At 42.7% G+C, this 16455-nt stretch overlaps 1 protein-coding gene across 8 annotated transcripts in view; it reads left to right on the top strand.

The window, feature by feature from the left end:
• SUSD1 (sushi domain containing 1) overlaps nucleotides 1-16455 on the top strand; it is a 136635-nt gene that overhangs the window by 25261 nt on the left and 94919 nt on the right. For all 8 annotated transcript variants that reach the window (XM_082696898.1, XM_082696893.1, XM_082696896.1 and 5 more), the window contains exons 4-5: nucleotides 8189-8341; nucleotides 9037-9216. In XM_082696898.1, coding sequence (XP_082553024.1) covers nucleotides 8189-8341; nucleotides 9037-9216 — 333 coding nt within the window. The remainder of the gene's footprint in view (nucleotides 1-8188; nucleotides 8342-9036; nucleotides 9217-16455) is intronic.

The following is a 16455-nucleotide window of genomic DNA, read 5'->3' as shown; positions in this document are numbered from 1 at the left end:
GCTGCTTGCCGGTGGGCCTCTTTGGATGTCACCCACGAGAGGGTTCTAGTTCCAGAGAGCTTGCACCTGGCCCCCAGGGCTGCCCCCAGACAGAACCTTGGCCGAGGGAGAAACTCTGTGGCATTTCAAATGTGAGGAGGATGGGAGAGAGATGATGCTGGTGTGGGAGCAGACCTGGGGCTGTCATCTCCCTAACAGCCTGACCCCAAGGAGGCATGGCCCTACCATATCTGCTGAGAACTGCAAAATGCGTTTTGTGCACCTTTGAATTCCCCAGGTGTTGGGAATCCCTCTCTGCGGCTGCAGCCTTCTTTTCATTCGGCTCATCTCCTGCAGTATCAAAGGCCTGATGCCGTTTCTTCTAGAGAAGTATAACAGCATTTCAGTCTTAACTAGGAAATGGGGAAGAAGGGAGGAAAAATTTTACTCCCCAGAGGGAGTAAATGCGTTGCCATTCATCAGTTTCCAGAACCTTCTGCTCAGAGGCTGTATCACATAGTCTGCCTGTGGTGAAGTAAACACCGTCATTGCTAGATGTAAATCCCTACCCCTGCCAAGGCGTCTGTTGATTTCTCTCCCAGGTCAGGAGTCTGTTCTCTGTGTGAGCCTTGGCTCTCAAGCTTCTCAGCTGCCAGTTGTTTCTGGTCCTGGAGTGGCCCGCTGTGGGCTCGGACACAACAGGTAGCCCCCCTGGGATTCTGCTCTGTGTGGGATATTGCCCAATGGACTTGCCGCTGTTCGAGGTTCCTCCCAGTGCTCCTTCCGAATGGGATTTTGCTCCCCAAATCCTAATCCTTTGTTTTAGCTGTGTTTTATTCCACACGTGTCCTGTTTTACTACTCTGAAACAAGGAAGCCACAAGGACACATAAACCTAAGGAAATGTGGGCTGGGCAGGTACTGCTGCACTCAGCAGGGCATTGCTTGTATCCAACAGCTTCCTGACTATTTTCCCTGTGGAGTCCCCCGGACTCCTGCTTAGTCACGTCTCTAATGGTGGGGGGTAATGGCTTCAGGCCCCCGCTACTGCTCCAGCTCCCAGGAAGGAGAGAGAGGCCAAAGACTCTGAATCAGAAGATGGTTGAACCAAAGCATGCTTCCCTTAAATGCAAGAGGCTTTGATTAAGGCACCGTTGTTTCTCATTGGGAGTGAAAGGGCATGCCTGAGCTCCTGCACACGTGAACATCTCCCACACTTCACTCTTTTTTTAAAAATATTTATTTATTTATTTATTTATTTGAGAGAGATCATAAGTAGGCAGAAAGGCAGGCAGAGAGAAGTGGGGGGAAGGCAGGTTTCCTGAAGAGCAGAGAGCCCAGTGCAGGGCTGGATCCCAGGACCCTGAGATCATGACCTCAGCCGAAAGCAGAAGCTTAACCCACTGAGCTACCCAGGTGCCCCCACACCGCACTCTCGCCTCTGGCTTCCTTTCGCCCTAGGATATAGGGATCCCAGGTTCCTTCCCAAGGCCTTGTTGAGTGTAATAAAATATGCACACATGGTTCTTGTTTTGCTCCACTAATTTAAAGTTTTGGGAGGAATAACTGGGACAGGAGCTTTGAGGCATCTATAAAGTAGATTTTCCTAAACAAACTAGCAACACGGGCAAGATTGTGAAGGAAATGGATAACCCTTTCAGTTCAGGTCCTTTGTTCATGACTGATGCCTCTCTGAGCATGATCTTAGATATGGTCTCCTACCTTATATATATCAACTACACAGAATTTATTATGTGGCTGTTCCTTCTTGTGGTTGTTTTCCTGCTTGTTATATTTTGTGTGTGTGTGTGTGTGTGTTTGCTATCATAAGAAATGCTATAGTGAACATCCTTGTACCCACATCTCTACAGATAATTATTCCTTGTTATAAATTCTGGAAAATAATTTTTGTATCAGAGGTATACCTACACATTGTTATTTTTCAGTACATTGTGCCAGATTGTCTTTCAAAAAAGTTCACACCAATATTCTCTCTCACTAATCATTTCACGAAGGTCTTCATTTCTCCACATCTTTGCCAATACCAGACATTAGCAACGAACGATGTGAATTTAACCGTCTTGATCTTAAATGGATGTTTGTGTCCTTCTGAATAACTGTGGCTTCTTAAGATGCAGGCTTCTTAGCTGAACTTGGCATTGAGTAGGCAAGAGGGTAGGAAAAAAGCAGTAACGTAACTTTCCAAGATGCGAGGAAGTCATTTTCGTCTCCCCTGCATGGAGTTGAAGGAACTAGTAATTAGTTGGCTACAGGGAGAAGAACAGGCTGTGAGAGCATTTTCATTTATGTGAGAATTCTTCCATGTACTTTTATCACTGAGTCCGTTCTGAGCCTTCAGGTTTTAAACCGCATCTCTAGGCCGGAGCTTGTGTGTAAAGGGGCATTCAGAGACTGGCCCCTCGGGCATGCCCGCCGAAGCTAAACCCTTGCTTCTTTGACACTCCTGTTCTAGCTAAGGGTTCCCCAGATGCATTTTTGGATTCTGTCTGAGAGGATTCCCATCCTGGGGGACAAGCCATGGGGCCGCACCCCAGACCGCAGCCAAGAAACCCAGGAGAGTGTGTATATGTGTGTGTGTGTGTGTGTGTGTGCGTGCGCGCAAGGGCTTCGCTCATGGTTACACTGAGGGTTAGGTGCAGGCTCTGAAGGAGTGGCTTGTGCTCCAGGGAGAACGGAGTCTGTAGAAAGGCAAGGCCTATTCACATATTAGCCAACATGTATTAGGACTTAATTAGCTTCATTTTACAAAAGTGGTTTAGAAAGGTTAAGGAACAGACCTGAGTACATCTAATAAGTAGCAGAGTCAGTTCTCAAGGGTCTGTTTAACTTTCAAGCCCAGGCTATTAGATGGAAAGAGTATATATAGAAAATCAGAGCCCTGGGACCGGGTCAGCGTGTCCTGCTTGGTTTTGCTACTTTCTGGCAAGGAATTGTTCTGGCTGTGGATAAAGTTAAATAGTTCGGTATATACAATGCGATAAGGGAAAATTTCACCCTCAATTACTTAGGCTTGTTAATAAGGTTGCTCAGTTGCTCAGAACGTTTTTCCTTCCAAAGCAAACTGTTACGAACTTGGTAGGCCCCATGGAATCCACCACCTGGAGAAGTTACTCTAATGAGCTTACCATGTTTACGCAGCCAAGATTCTAGACTGGTTAGAAAAGGGATAGTTTGTGAGCATTAAGAGGTCGCAGGGCATTAAAAGTCAGAATGACATCACCAATCTCAGGGAAAGATGCTAGGTGCTTCTGGACTTCATGAAGACAATGGGTATCTTTGATATTGTCTGTGGACAAGATGGAATTATTGATTGGCTGACGGTATAGTGCGACTGTAACGGGAGACACGGCATGACCAGTGGCTAAGGGTGTGTTCCTGGAGCTACATGCCTGGTTTCCAAGTGTGGCTTTCCCACCACTTAATGTGCGTTGATTTTAGTGTCGTTACTTGCCCACTCTGTGTTTCAGCTACTTCCGCTGCAAAATGGGGAGAATGATAGCATCTAGCTCGTGGGGTTATTGTGTGGAATAAGATGAAAATAATTAGTAATAAGTAATGAAGGGTTTAGAACAGTGGCTGGCCTGTGCCAGATGACACACAGGAGTCATCGGGATTAGCGCTCATTATAACAATCATTGTTATTAGGTTGTTGAATGACTGGACACAAAGCAGGCCGATTAATGACTGTGGTGACTCATGCAGAGCTGATTGGTATCTAGAAACTCTGTCTTTTCCCTACCATTGCTACCTAGCCACATTTTTTTTTTTTTAAGATTTTATTTATTCCTTTGACAGAGACAGATCAGAAGTAGGCAGAGAGGAAGGCAGAGAGAGGAGGAAGCAGGCTCCCTGCCAAGCAGAGAGCCCGATGCGGGACTCAATCCCAGGACCCTGAGATCATGACCTGAGCTGAAGGCAGAGGCTTTAACCCACTGAGCCACCCAGGCGCCCCCTTGCCACATTTTTGCCCTGTGGTACTGGTACCGCCTGTTTCTACTGAAAAATCCATTTATTCCCACTCACTGTCTTCTGAAGAGCCTGGGGCAGATGGGCAGGCTGGAAGATGATTACTGTGACAAAGGTCTATGTCCACATTTTACAACCCCCACCCTTGGAATACAGAATCTTGATAAGCTAAAATGATGGATCCCCGTTCTAGGAACGCATGCTGGATCCTGCAGGGTTGAAATCATTTCTAAAGTTTGTGCTGGATTGAGATTGATTTCATTTCCTATGCTTTAGATTTTAAGAATCCTTTGTTAACTATTATCCAAAAGCCCATGATTTTATATCAGCAGCTGTGTTTTTTTTTTTTTTAAGATTTAATTTATTTATTTGAGGTGGGGCGAGAGACAGAGCACAGAGGGAAAGGGAGAGGGAGAAGCAGGCTCCCCGCTGTGCAGAGAACCCGATGTGGGGCTCGATGCCAGGACCCTGAGATCGTGACCTGAGCCAAAGGTGGACGTTAACTGACAGTCACCCAGATGCCCTGTTATCAGTTGTTTAACTGAGTTTTTATTGGTTTCGTTTCTTACGTCTGTTGTTGTCGTTGTTTTTAATTATGATTCCCTTCTTGACATTCTTTATTCTGATGTTTTTCTCTGGCTTGAATGTTTTTCAAAATCTTTTTCAGAAAAGAAATGTCAAGAGTTGCCTGGGTGGCTCAGTTGGTCGAGCTTCCAGCTCTTGATCTTGGCTGAGGTCTTGATCTCACAGTTCTCAGTCTGAGTCCTGCGTTGGGCTCTGTGCTGGGTATGGAATCTACTAAGAAAAAAAAATATATATCAAAAAAAGAAATGTCAATAGTATAGTTTCTGAGATCCTTCATGTTCTAAAATGTCATACCTTGACTTAAATATAGTACTATGTCTTGCTTCCTTTTCCTTAGAACTCTGTAAATATTCCATTAGTATTTGGTGTCTCAGACAAGAAATCCTAGGTCAGATTGGTTTTCTTTTCTTCAAGATTACAATTCCTTTCTCTCTTGTTTCATAGATTTTTCTTTTATTCCATGAAACTCAGATGACTTTCATTTTTCAACATTAACGCCTATCACCTCAAAAGGTGCTTTGGATGTGAATACATAAGCAGAAGAAATTTTCCCTTTGATATTAATTTTTAATTAAGATTTATTTATTTATTTGAGAGAGAGAGAGAGAAGGAGAGAGAAAGAGAGTGAGCACAAGTAGGAGGGGCAGAGGGAGAGAGAATCTCAAGCAGACTCTGTGCTGAGCAGGGAGCCTGACTTGGGGCTCAGTCCCATGACCCTGAGATCACGACCTGAGTTGAAACAAAGCGTCAGGCACTTAAATGACTGAGCTACCCGGGTGCCTCCTGCAATTTCTCTTAAGTGAATATCCCATATTTTGGATCTGTCCTTATGTTGGCTATTGTCTTATAGCTTCTGTCTCCTATTATTTTTTTTCTATGTGTTTTTGGCAAGTTCTTCAAGTTGGAATTTGCAAATTTATTTTCCAGCAGTGACCAACCTATTATTCAAAGTCTCTATTGGGTTTTTATTTTTGGCATTCACATTTTGTTTTTTCCCTTTTGGAAAAGATTTTGTTTGTTTATTTGAGAGAGAATGAGAGTGAGAGAGAGAGCATGAGAGGGGAAAGGATCAGAGAAAGAAGCAGACTCTCCACTGAGCAGGCAGCCTGATGCGGGACTTGATCCTAGGACTCCAGGATCATGACCTGAGCTGAAGGCAGTTGCTTAACCAACTGAGCCACCCAAGCGCCCCCCACAGTTTATTTTTAATTTCCAAGTTCTCATTGTATTTTTCAGAAGTTCCCCTTTTTTCATTGATTGCAGTGTCTCCTTTTTGTTTTTTGGTTTTTTTTTGGAAGATTTTATTTTTAAGTAATCTTTACACCCAGTGTAGGGCTTGAACTCACAACCCCGAGATCAAATGTTGCATGTTCTACTAACTGAGCCAACCAAGCACCTCAATTACAGTATCCTCTTAATTTCATTTGGACTTCTGCACCTCTTCATATGTCAAGAGTGTTTTGGTCATCTATTACTGCATAATGCTACTCCCTGCCCCCTGCCCCACCCCCCACCCCATTTAATGGCTTGTAACAATTTATTATTACTCACAATTCCATGGCTAGGTGGTTCTCTCACTCATATGGAAACAACTCATATGGCTGGGCTGGGCTGGTAGGTAAAAGAAGGCCTCTTTTACATTCTAGGGCCTTGATGCTGACTGTCAGTCAGGACACCTTAGTTTTCCAGGAGGCCTCTCTCTTGATGTGATGTCTCATCTTTAGGGTGTCCTCTGAGTGACTTCTCTGCCAGGCATGATAGCTTGGATTTCCTTACAGCATGGCCACTGTATGCCAGCAGAGGGAGAGACGAAGCTGCCAGTCGTCTCCCAGATCAGGTTCACAAAAGGCACAGCGTTACCTTCTGCCGCCTTCTGTTGTCCAAAGCGAGCCTCTAGACCAGCCCACGGGGAGGGGGAATGGATTCCACTCTCGAATCCCCAAGAAATGGCCAACCATCTTTAGAGATGATCTCCCAGATTTTCCCCAAAGTTTGCCGCGTTAGAGATGTACGTTGATCAGAACTGGTAGATTGTGTGGGCTCTGTCAGCAGTTACAGTAATGATTGCCTCCTAAACAGTGATCAGTGAGCGATGAGGAGGTCATTGGCCCAAGACCCAAATGCAAACAAAAAGGAGAGTATGATGAGTTTTGATAAAGTCACAAACAAAACGTAAAAGGGTTCTGGTATTTTCTTCCTTCTTTTGTGAAACTATGGTGTTAGTAGGTTTGAGAAAACAAAACAAAACAAAATGCTCTGCATCTGGCAGAATAGAATATTGGCCACTTTATAGTGGTCCTTCCAAAACTACCAGCCTTTGCGATCCCAGAGCCGGGTAACAACCAGGTTTTCCTCAGTCTTGCTATTCTCTGCTCTTGGCTCCCCTGCCCCCTGTCCCCTGCCCCCACCATGGTTCTTGCAAGTGTCCTGGGAATAGTCCCATTTAACTTAAGATTTGTTTGTTTGTTTTGTTTTGTTTGGTGAAGTCGGTGTGTATATGGCTCTGATGGCATTCCTACAGTTTTTATTTTGTTCTCCAAGTCATTTCTGGGGGAAAAATCTGCTAACTGGCAGAGAGGTTTCTTCTCTGGTCTCTGAATTACTATGCGGTGTTTACTGCTGTACCTGATACTTTGGGCTGTCTTCAATCAAGGAGAAAAGTCTGACAAGGGGCATGTATTTTTCTTTTCAAAGCTTGTCTTAAGTTCTTGTAATCTTGATAAAATTAGTGAGACTCTTCTGAATTTTCCTCTTATTACCTGACTTGCCCCGTGGTCATGAGCTAGAAAGCATTTTTCACTCTGGTTTAAATTGTTTTATATTTGGAATTCTACTTCAGGTTTTTTTTTTTCTTTCTTTCCTTCTTTCTTTTTTTTTTTAATTTTTTATTTATTTTTATTTTTTTAAGATTTTATTTATTTATTTGACAGAGAGAAATCACAAGTAGACGGAGAGTCAGGCAGAGAGAGAGAGAGGGAAGCAGGCTCCCTACTGAGCAGAGAGCCTGATGCGGGACTCGATCCCAGGACCCTGAGATCATGACCCGAGCTGAAGGCAGCAGCTCAACCCACTGAGCCACCCAGGCGCCCCTCTTTTTTTTTTTTTTTAAAGAGAGGGGCATAGAGGGAGAGAGAGAAAATCTTAAGCAGGCTCCATGCCCAGCAAGGAGCCTGACAAGGGACTTGATCTCATGACCTTGAGATGATGACCTGAGCCCAAACCAAGAGTCGGACACTTAACAGACTAAGCCTCCCAGGGGTCCCATCCTTCAGATATTTTCAGGTATGAGGTAGAGGCCATCCTTATTTTGTAGTGATTGAATTTTTTTCGGCATGCTTCTCTGGGGCTCTTTTTGTTGCGTGTCAGAGAGTTGGTGATAGTTGTTGGTTTTTGTAAATTCCCAAAACAACACTGACAAGGATTTATTGAGCACCTTTTAGTACTGGTGGCATAAAGGAAGGGTATATGAAAATAACCTTTGAGGAATGAAATAAAACTCATGATGCCCTTGCAAACAAATGCATCCTTGTTTGCAAGGGGAGATTGAGAATGTGAGAAATGGCTGTTCCAATGCCCCTGTGCCCCTGTGTTTCCCTTTTTATTGTTTTTTCTCTCCCTTCTTATATCTGGGTCTCAAGACATCGATGAGTGTGAGGTTTCCGGCCTGTGCAGGCAAGGAGGACGGTGTGTGAACACTTATGGAAGCTTCGAATGCTACTGTATGGATGGATACTTCCCAGAGAATGGGCCTGAACCTTTCCACCCGGCCAGAGACACCACGTCATGCATAGGTGGGTGTCTGCCAAAGAAGGGAGCTTTCTGAAAGTGGGATTCTGCTCTCAGATGACTTTCTTCTGCTGGGAGCCTGTGTCCGTGGGGCCTGTGTTGGGGATGTGAGTGGAGATTATCTGTTCCTTTGCACATCTGTACAACCTATTAAATAAAGTCAATATTACCGGGCAAAAAGGGTTGGCTATCTTAGATTAAAAAAAAAAGCTACACTTGGTAAACTTCTGGGATTTTTAGCAGTTAGTAGATATTCTCCCACGAAACATGATTTTATATAGTAAACATAGCTGCCCTCTTAAAGACCAGCAATAGAAAAATGACTCTGAAAATTACAAAGCTGTATATATCTGAAGGTGTTTTGCAATTCAAATGTTTTACTCCACTGGGCTAGGCTTCTCTTTAACTAGTGTGAATTAGTGAGGGTTGACTGCCAAATCCCATCAGCTTTGTGTCTGTGTAGATGCTATTACTGATGGAAGGCCAGAAGATTGAATAGAGACAGTCACTGGAAACATGCCCAGAAGTCAAAATGGAAATGAACCAGTCTATGTAAAATATCGCTCAGATGTGTGTGTGTGTGTGTGTGTGTGTGTGTGTGTGTAGGGAAAGGGGACGATGGGGTAGAGGTGGAGAGAGATGATGAGTTTTGTAAATTCATATTCACATAGTAATGAATTTGACGTTAATTTATTTTCAGAAATAGACTGTGGCCTCCCTCCTGAGGTCCCAGATGGCCTTATCGTCGGAAATTACACTTCTAGGCTTGGCAGCCAGGTGCGTTATGCTTGCAAAGAAGGATTTTTCAGTGACCTGGAAGATACAGTTTCAAGCTGCACAGCTTTGGGCACGTGGGAGTCCCCAAAATTACATTGCCAAGGTGAGTTTTCAAAAGGTCCAGGATCCCAGCTTCTGTCGTTTTGAGATTGTTTTCGTATTTCTCTCTGAATTTCTCTTTACGGTGGCGAATGAATTAAATAGATCCAGTAAATTCCTGTTGTCTCCAAGAGGCATTCTAGTTGCTTCTCTTGGTATTTTCAGGAATAGTTATTGGCAAATCATGATAATTCCATCTTTTATTTTTCTACGTTTGTAAGTTAGGTTTCTCATGTCAACCCACTTGGTTAGTACTTACAGAACAAAAAGTTAAATAGTAGTGTTGACTTTGAGTATCCTTATTCATGACTTTCATGGCAGTGGTTTTAGTGTTTCATGATGCATTCATGATCTTGGCTCTTTGACATGGATTTCTAGTTATATTCTTATACACACTGACCCAGTGCCATGTGCCAGGGGCTGTTCTAAGCACTTTGTATCAATTGACACAATCAATCCTTACAGGATCCCTAGGAGTACTATTATTATCCCATTTTACAGATGAGGAAAGTGAGGCACGGAGAAATGAAGTAATCTGTTCAAGATTATATAGCTAGTGATAGAGCTGAACTTGAACCCAGAAATTCTGGTTTCAGAAGTTGTATTCTTTTTTTTTTTTTTTAAGATTTTATTTATTTATTTGAGAGAAAGAGAAGGCTCATGTGTGCACGTTGAGGGGAGAGGGGCAGAACGAAAGGGAGAGAGAATCTCAAACAGACTTTGTGCTGAGCTCAGAGCATGACACAGCACTGGATCCTAGGACACTGAGATTATGAACTGAGCCAAAACTAACAGTCTGATGATCAACCGATGGAGCCACCCAGGTGCCCCTGGCATTATATAATCTTAAGGAAGCCACTATCTAGTCTCACTCTACTGGGGCTTAAAAAATTCAGAAATGAGTTACGTTTATTACATCTTTTAGACGTGTTCAAGTGATCATATACGTTTCTGCTTTAACCAAGTCATATGGTAAGGTTATATTTTTAGATTTCCTGATAATGATCTTACAAACTAATATCTGGAATGGAGCCTTCTTTCTGGGTCTTTGTTTTTTTTTTTCTTTTTATCTGGATTATATTTGCTGAACTTTACTTAGAAATTTTACATTAATATTCAGAAGTGAGGTTGGTTTATTTTCTTTTTTCTATGCCGTCGTTGTTGGGTTTGGTATCAGTATTATTCTAAATTTTAAAAAAAGAATGTGAAAGAATTTCTTTCTTCCTTCTCTGGACTACTATAAATAGAATTTTTAAAGGCTTGGGAGATTTCACTTGCAAATTATCTGGATGTGGCTTTTTTAGAGAGGTAGTCCTTGGGCTATTTTAAAAAACCCTATACTTTCAGGTCTAAGTTTCCTATCCTTTTTGGGGTCCACTTTGGTAATTGACATATTCCTGTGTAATATAGGAGAGAAGTAGAAAGCACTCATATTTATAATTTTCTGTAGTATATTCTGTGGTATATATTCTGTAATATTATAAGTGAAATATTGGAAACAATCCCAAATTTCTATCAATGGGAGATCAATTAAATAAATCATGGCATGTACATGAAATGGAATATTATGTAGCCAATAAAAATTACATTGGAAAATAATATTTATTGACATAGGTTAGGCTTAACAGTGTATTACTGAGTTATCAATTATATGAATAACATCGCATGAATTTTGAAAAAGCTCATATGCACATATATGCTCATGAAAGTTTAGAAGGTGATGCGTCAAAATATTAACAGTGGTAACTTCCACTGGGGGGATCCACTGCGGGGGATCCAGGATCCAGGGATTTTCATATATGATATTTTTTCTTTATTGAAAGAATTTTTTTTTTTAAGATTTTATTTATTTATCAGAGAGAGAGAGGGGGAGGGAGCGAGCACAGGCAGACAGAATGGCAGGCAGAGGCAGAGGGAGGAGCAGGCTCCCTGCTGAGCAAAGAGCCCAAAGTGGGACTTGATCCCAGGATCGCTGGGATCATGACCTGAGCCGAAGGCAGCTGCTTAACCCACTGAGCCACCCAGGCGTCCCTCTTTATTGAAAGAATTTTAAATGCCTTAGACAAAGTAACAAAGCTATTTTCCATTTTGGAAAAAAGGAAGCCGTTTTCACTGAATTTACTGCATAGCTAGGACCTCCCAGTGATGTGTTTGGCTAAGTTAATTCTTGTGCTGTTCTGATTTGTGATTCAGGCTCTAAACACATTTTTAATAGTTCATTGTCATCTTGGGGGTTAAGAAATTCTAAAAGTACATTTTAGTTCTCACATTATCTTTCGGTGGATCAATTAAAATGCAGAACTTGGATTAAAGTGTGCCCTAATGCATATCAATATATAAATAAATAAATATATATATATATATAATTATATATATTATATTTTATACAATTAAATATATATATATAATATATAAATAAATCCCTAAGGATTTATATAGGAAAACCCAAATGAAAGAGTTTGTGTGACTTTGAGAACTAGTTGTCATCTGGATTATTGGACCGAGAGTGGGGAAAGTTAATTTGGAGGAAAGTACTTGTTACATTCCCCAAAGAACTGTTATTTGGAAGATCTTCGCTTCTTTTTTCCCTCCTTAATAACGGCTCCGTCTGCCTGCTGCCACCCTGCTTCTCCTCCCCCGCGTCACCACATGGCCACCAGCTTCTCAAAGCTGTGTCTGCTCCTCTGAGCACCCCTTCTTACTTACCCTTCATCATCCCTGGGACTCCAGAAGCCTAGCCGTGGGCCAGCCGGCACTGCATTTTCAGCTCCGAGATCTAAAGCCACTGGAATTGGGAATTCTACTGACAACACTAGCAAACTGTGAACTTCCATGTTGCTGAGGAACAGGTACTTGGTAAGGGAGCAGCTGTGTGTCACGGACCCAGCTTTTGTGTCCGATTTCACTGACTTCCCCATCAGAGAAGGCACAGTTGGTAGACCCTATTGTTTGCCTTCTCTGTGTGCCACCGTGGCCAGGACCCTTTGACATGGGTCCCCCTCCAAGCGAGCCTCAGAAGCAAGTGCTGGAAGTGAGAAGGAGAGCTCCTAATGCCCAGGGCTTCTGTGGCTCCCTCTTCTGATTTAGGGAGGGATTTATGGCAACATTAGTCCCCCATGTCCATCAGCTCTCTAGAGAAGACAGTGTCAGTCTCTGGTTTGCGCTTCCTATTATTTTACTAGGACTTTTTTAATTTTCAGAAAAGATGCAAGTTTGTATGTGGGAGCCTAAAGAAATTAAAATTTTAAAAATTCAGCCAAGCCAGAAGCAAAGTGAAGGAATCTCTTCAACTGTGTTGTTATCGACAATCAATCTAGAGCCCAGGTCTGATGCTAGATATGCTGTAGCCCTTGTGACCAAGACCATCAGGGGTCTGGGAGAAGAGCAAACACAGGTCCATCGTGAACTATGATGTAATGGTGAACTCCTATGTATTATGTGAGAAGAATGAATAAATGCTAAGGGTTCTCACAGGAAAGAGGATGATTCTGGAGAAGAGGTGATGTGTGCTCTCCCCTTAGTGTAGTTTGCTTGCCGTGTAAGAGTGTGGTGAGGACTGGTTTATAGTGGAGGCAGACCAATTGGAGGGTTCTGGGGGGGAAAAAATCTGTCTTCTAAGACAAAATCCAAACTCCTAACCATGGCTTCTGAAGCCAGCAGGGTTTTTGGCCTTTTTGGCTTCTTTACAGGTTCCATTTGCCATCATTCTCATGAAATTATCATTCTCACCAATAGGCCAAGCTTTTATCAACCTCAGGGCTTTTGCACATGCTTCTCCTGTTACTTATAATACTGGCCAACCACCTTAAACTTTTTTTTTTATTGTGGTAAAATACACGTGATAAAAAGTTGACCATTTTCACCACTGATAAGTATACCATTCAGTGACATTAAGTACATTCACAGTGTTGCCCAACCAGCACTGTTATCTATCTCCAGAATGTTTTCATCATTCCAAACGGAAACTCTGTGCCCATTAAACAATAACTTCTCCCTCCTATGACTCCCAGCCCCTGGTAACCTCTGTTCTACTTTCCGTCACTGTAAATTTATGTTCTAGGTACCTCATGTATGTGGGCTCGTACGATATTTGTCGTTTTATGGCTGGCTTATTTCGCTTTGCGTAATGTCTTCAGGGTTCATCCATGTTGTAGCAGGTGTCAGACCTTCATTCTTATTTAAGACTGAGTAATATTCCATTCTGTGTATACACCACATTTTCCTTATTCACTTGTTTGTTCATGGAGTCTCCCTGTTCTTGGCATAGCAAGGGCCTTCTTGTCTTTCAAGTTTCAGCTTCGGTGTCATCTCTGACAGCATTCTCTCTCTTAGTCCCCAGTATACAAGCACATTATTTATGACCATTTTTGTGGTTTATGTCACTCCTACTGGACTGTGAATATAAGAGCCCTGTGACCATGGAGTCTTGTTCAGCATGATCTCTCTAGCACCTGGCACAGGGCCCAGCATACCTAAGAGCATACCTAAGTCCCATGGAAGCACCCGAATCCTCTTCAAAAGGTGGCACAGACCACGGTGGGCATCGAGTTGGCTCCCAGACTGCTGTCCAGCCTATCCTGGGCTGAGCCTTGCTGAAACCCGGGCCTCCTCTTTGGTTTCAGTTCTCAAGTTTCATGTCTTTTCCTGATACCACATCTTCTGACTTTGTCTTCCATATCTTCACGTGGGCTTCTCACTTGGCGTGATCTCTCAGTGCAAGCCAGGCCTTGGACTGACTCCTGGTTTTCCCCATATCCACGCAAGTGGCCCTCCAAGGAGAGCGGTCTAGCACCGTGGGCTGCTGGCAGAGGCAGAGTTTCTCCTTTGAGTTGGTGAATGACGATGGGACATGGTTTCTAAAGTCTATGAATAGCAGAGCCTGATTTCTCCAAAGGTGGCCAGCACTTTAAGGTGGACAAGGTTTTCTGTAAACATTGTCTCATCTGATCTGTAGAAATGCCTTTTGAGGTGGTTAATTGGTTATCTCTCATTTCACATATATTCTATTTACAACAGATAGGGGATGTTCTTTTTCATTCTCACCAGAGAGAAAGTGACTTACCTTGTGTCACTAGCATATGTATCAATATGAGAACCCAAAGCACTTTCTTGAAGGCAGAATCCATGTTAGAAACAACCCTTGTGAGTGCTGGAGGTGGGAGGCAATGAGGAAAGGCTGGAGGACCTGGGAGTCCAAGGTGTGGGCTGGGACCTGCCCTGAAGAATACGTATTATTGTGGAGACAACTCTTCATCTTTTAAGGTTCTTGTAGTAGAGCCCCATCTCTTCTCTGCCAAGCTGAGAGTATTTGACAAAGTTTTTATGTAAATGGACCACAAATTAGGGTATTTAGGTGAGGGGCAGTGGACAAGTTTTGTTGCACTGCTCTCTCAGGATTTTCATTCAGGCTGTGGAGAAGGTTCACATGGAGGCCAAGCAGGAAAGAGTGCTCTGATTCACTCGTGGTGCCTGCTGTGGGGCAGGCTGGACACAGTGGCAGCCACGTATCTTGTGTTTATCTTCTGTGTTCCAGGTAATTGTTTGAAATGGATTTTGGGCACCTCACCACATACTGATCTTCTCAAACATTTAGGAAGACCACATTGATTTCCTGCCTGCACACAACAAATCTCTTGTGTTATCCTTTTGCAGTGTAAATGCCACTTACAAATGTTCAGAGTCACTGGAGTGTGCAGAACGAACCATGATGCTGGTTATGAGACTGCCACGGGGTGGGGAAGTGGGAACCTTAGAATCAGAAAGACTTGTGTGAGTTTTGGGCGAACCACTCGGCAGTTCCGGAACTAGCTCTAAATTTCTCTCAACTGGTTTCCTTCTGTAGAAGGGGTAAGATTGTTTCCATCCTGTAGAACTGCTATGAAGATTTAATGAGAAACAATGGTAGAAAGCACTCGGTGCTGCCAGATACATAATCACATTGTAATGAGACAGTCATGATCTAGGGGGGAGTGGCAGGTAGTGTCTCTTACCAAAATGTCAGATGTTTGCGAAATTTCCCACCGTAGAAGGGAAAGGTCTAAAGTTCTCCAGCTTTCACTTTACCTAATTTATTAGTTTTCAGTTCAAGTATTCTGCCTACAAGTAGAGCATTAAAATGAAGAGTTTTAATGTTACTTTTGGAAAAAAAGAAAGATTCATGTGCAGTTCAAAGCGTCAACAACCATTATCACCTCTACAAATGAAAGATCCTTACAGGAGCAGACGTTGAAAATTCTTTTTTTTCTTTCCAGCACTCACGCTTTCACCTATTCTGTCACCCCTGCAGTTTCTGGAGTCTTCAGATTCTAGCTGTTTTCATACCAGATGCTATTTGTTGACAATAAGTGTTGTTACGTGAAGTGGAATTTTTTTTTTTCTTCTTCCAAGTGAGCTTTCTCTATGAATATGATCAGAAGGAAATGCATTGTTCATCAAGGCTAAAGTTCATGGAAGACTTGGGAATACAAAATACATCAAAAAGTTGTTATTATTATTTTCTGCTGCCTTAAGGGCGAGTGGACTTTTTGGTACTAATGAGCTCATTAGCTTAGTCACCGCAGTTAATAAGCTCTCCTTGAGAATGTGCTTCGTGGCATCATACAACCCTCTCATTTTCCTTTGATGATCGTAATAACATTTTCTAAATGCAAGTTGCCACATACTGAGATGCTAGATTCCAACCCCCCACATCGATGATACGTGGAATAAAGAGCTCAGATGATCCTGGAAGGAGGCTCTAACTACACGTGGCCAAATTAAGAACATGGCATAAAATACGTGAAACTTCGTCGTAAGGTTACATTTATTCAGCCCCATTCCTTAGGCCGTATTTCTTACCGGTACACGTCACAAAGATTAATACTCATAGGAATATTAATAACTCACATGACTGTAGGGGGTAGTCTAAAAACATGGGATTGTAGGTATAGCCCATGGAGAGCTTAGCATGACGGGAGGGAAAGGAACATTTTTCCAAATGAAGCAGATGAAGACAATAAAGGTCTAAGGGCCGAATTATTTGATCCAGAACACAAGTATAGTGGAGACTCTGGTGTTAATCTGCCTGACCATTTGGACTCTTCCAACCTGCCCCACCCCACCGATTTCTAGGTGATCTGTAATTCTGCTTTGATTTCAAGGCACAACAGGGACATTTCTGTTATTGTTGTGTAAATGAAAACTGACTTTAATATGATTTTCTTCAGTTTTCATACTTGTTTCTGCTCCTCTGCCAGAGCTTTCC

This window comes from Mustela nivalis (assembly GCF_964662115.1).
Source record: "Mustela nivalis genome assembly, chromosome: 13".
NCBI lineage: Eukaryota > Metazoa > Chordata > Mammalia > Carnivora > Mustelidae > Mustela > Mustela nivalis.
This window is presented reverse-complemented; position numbering and strand designations above follow the sequence as displayed.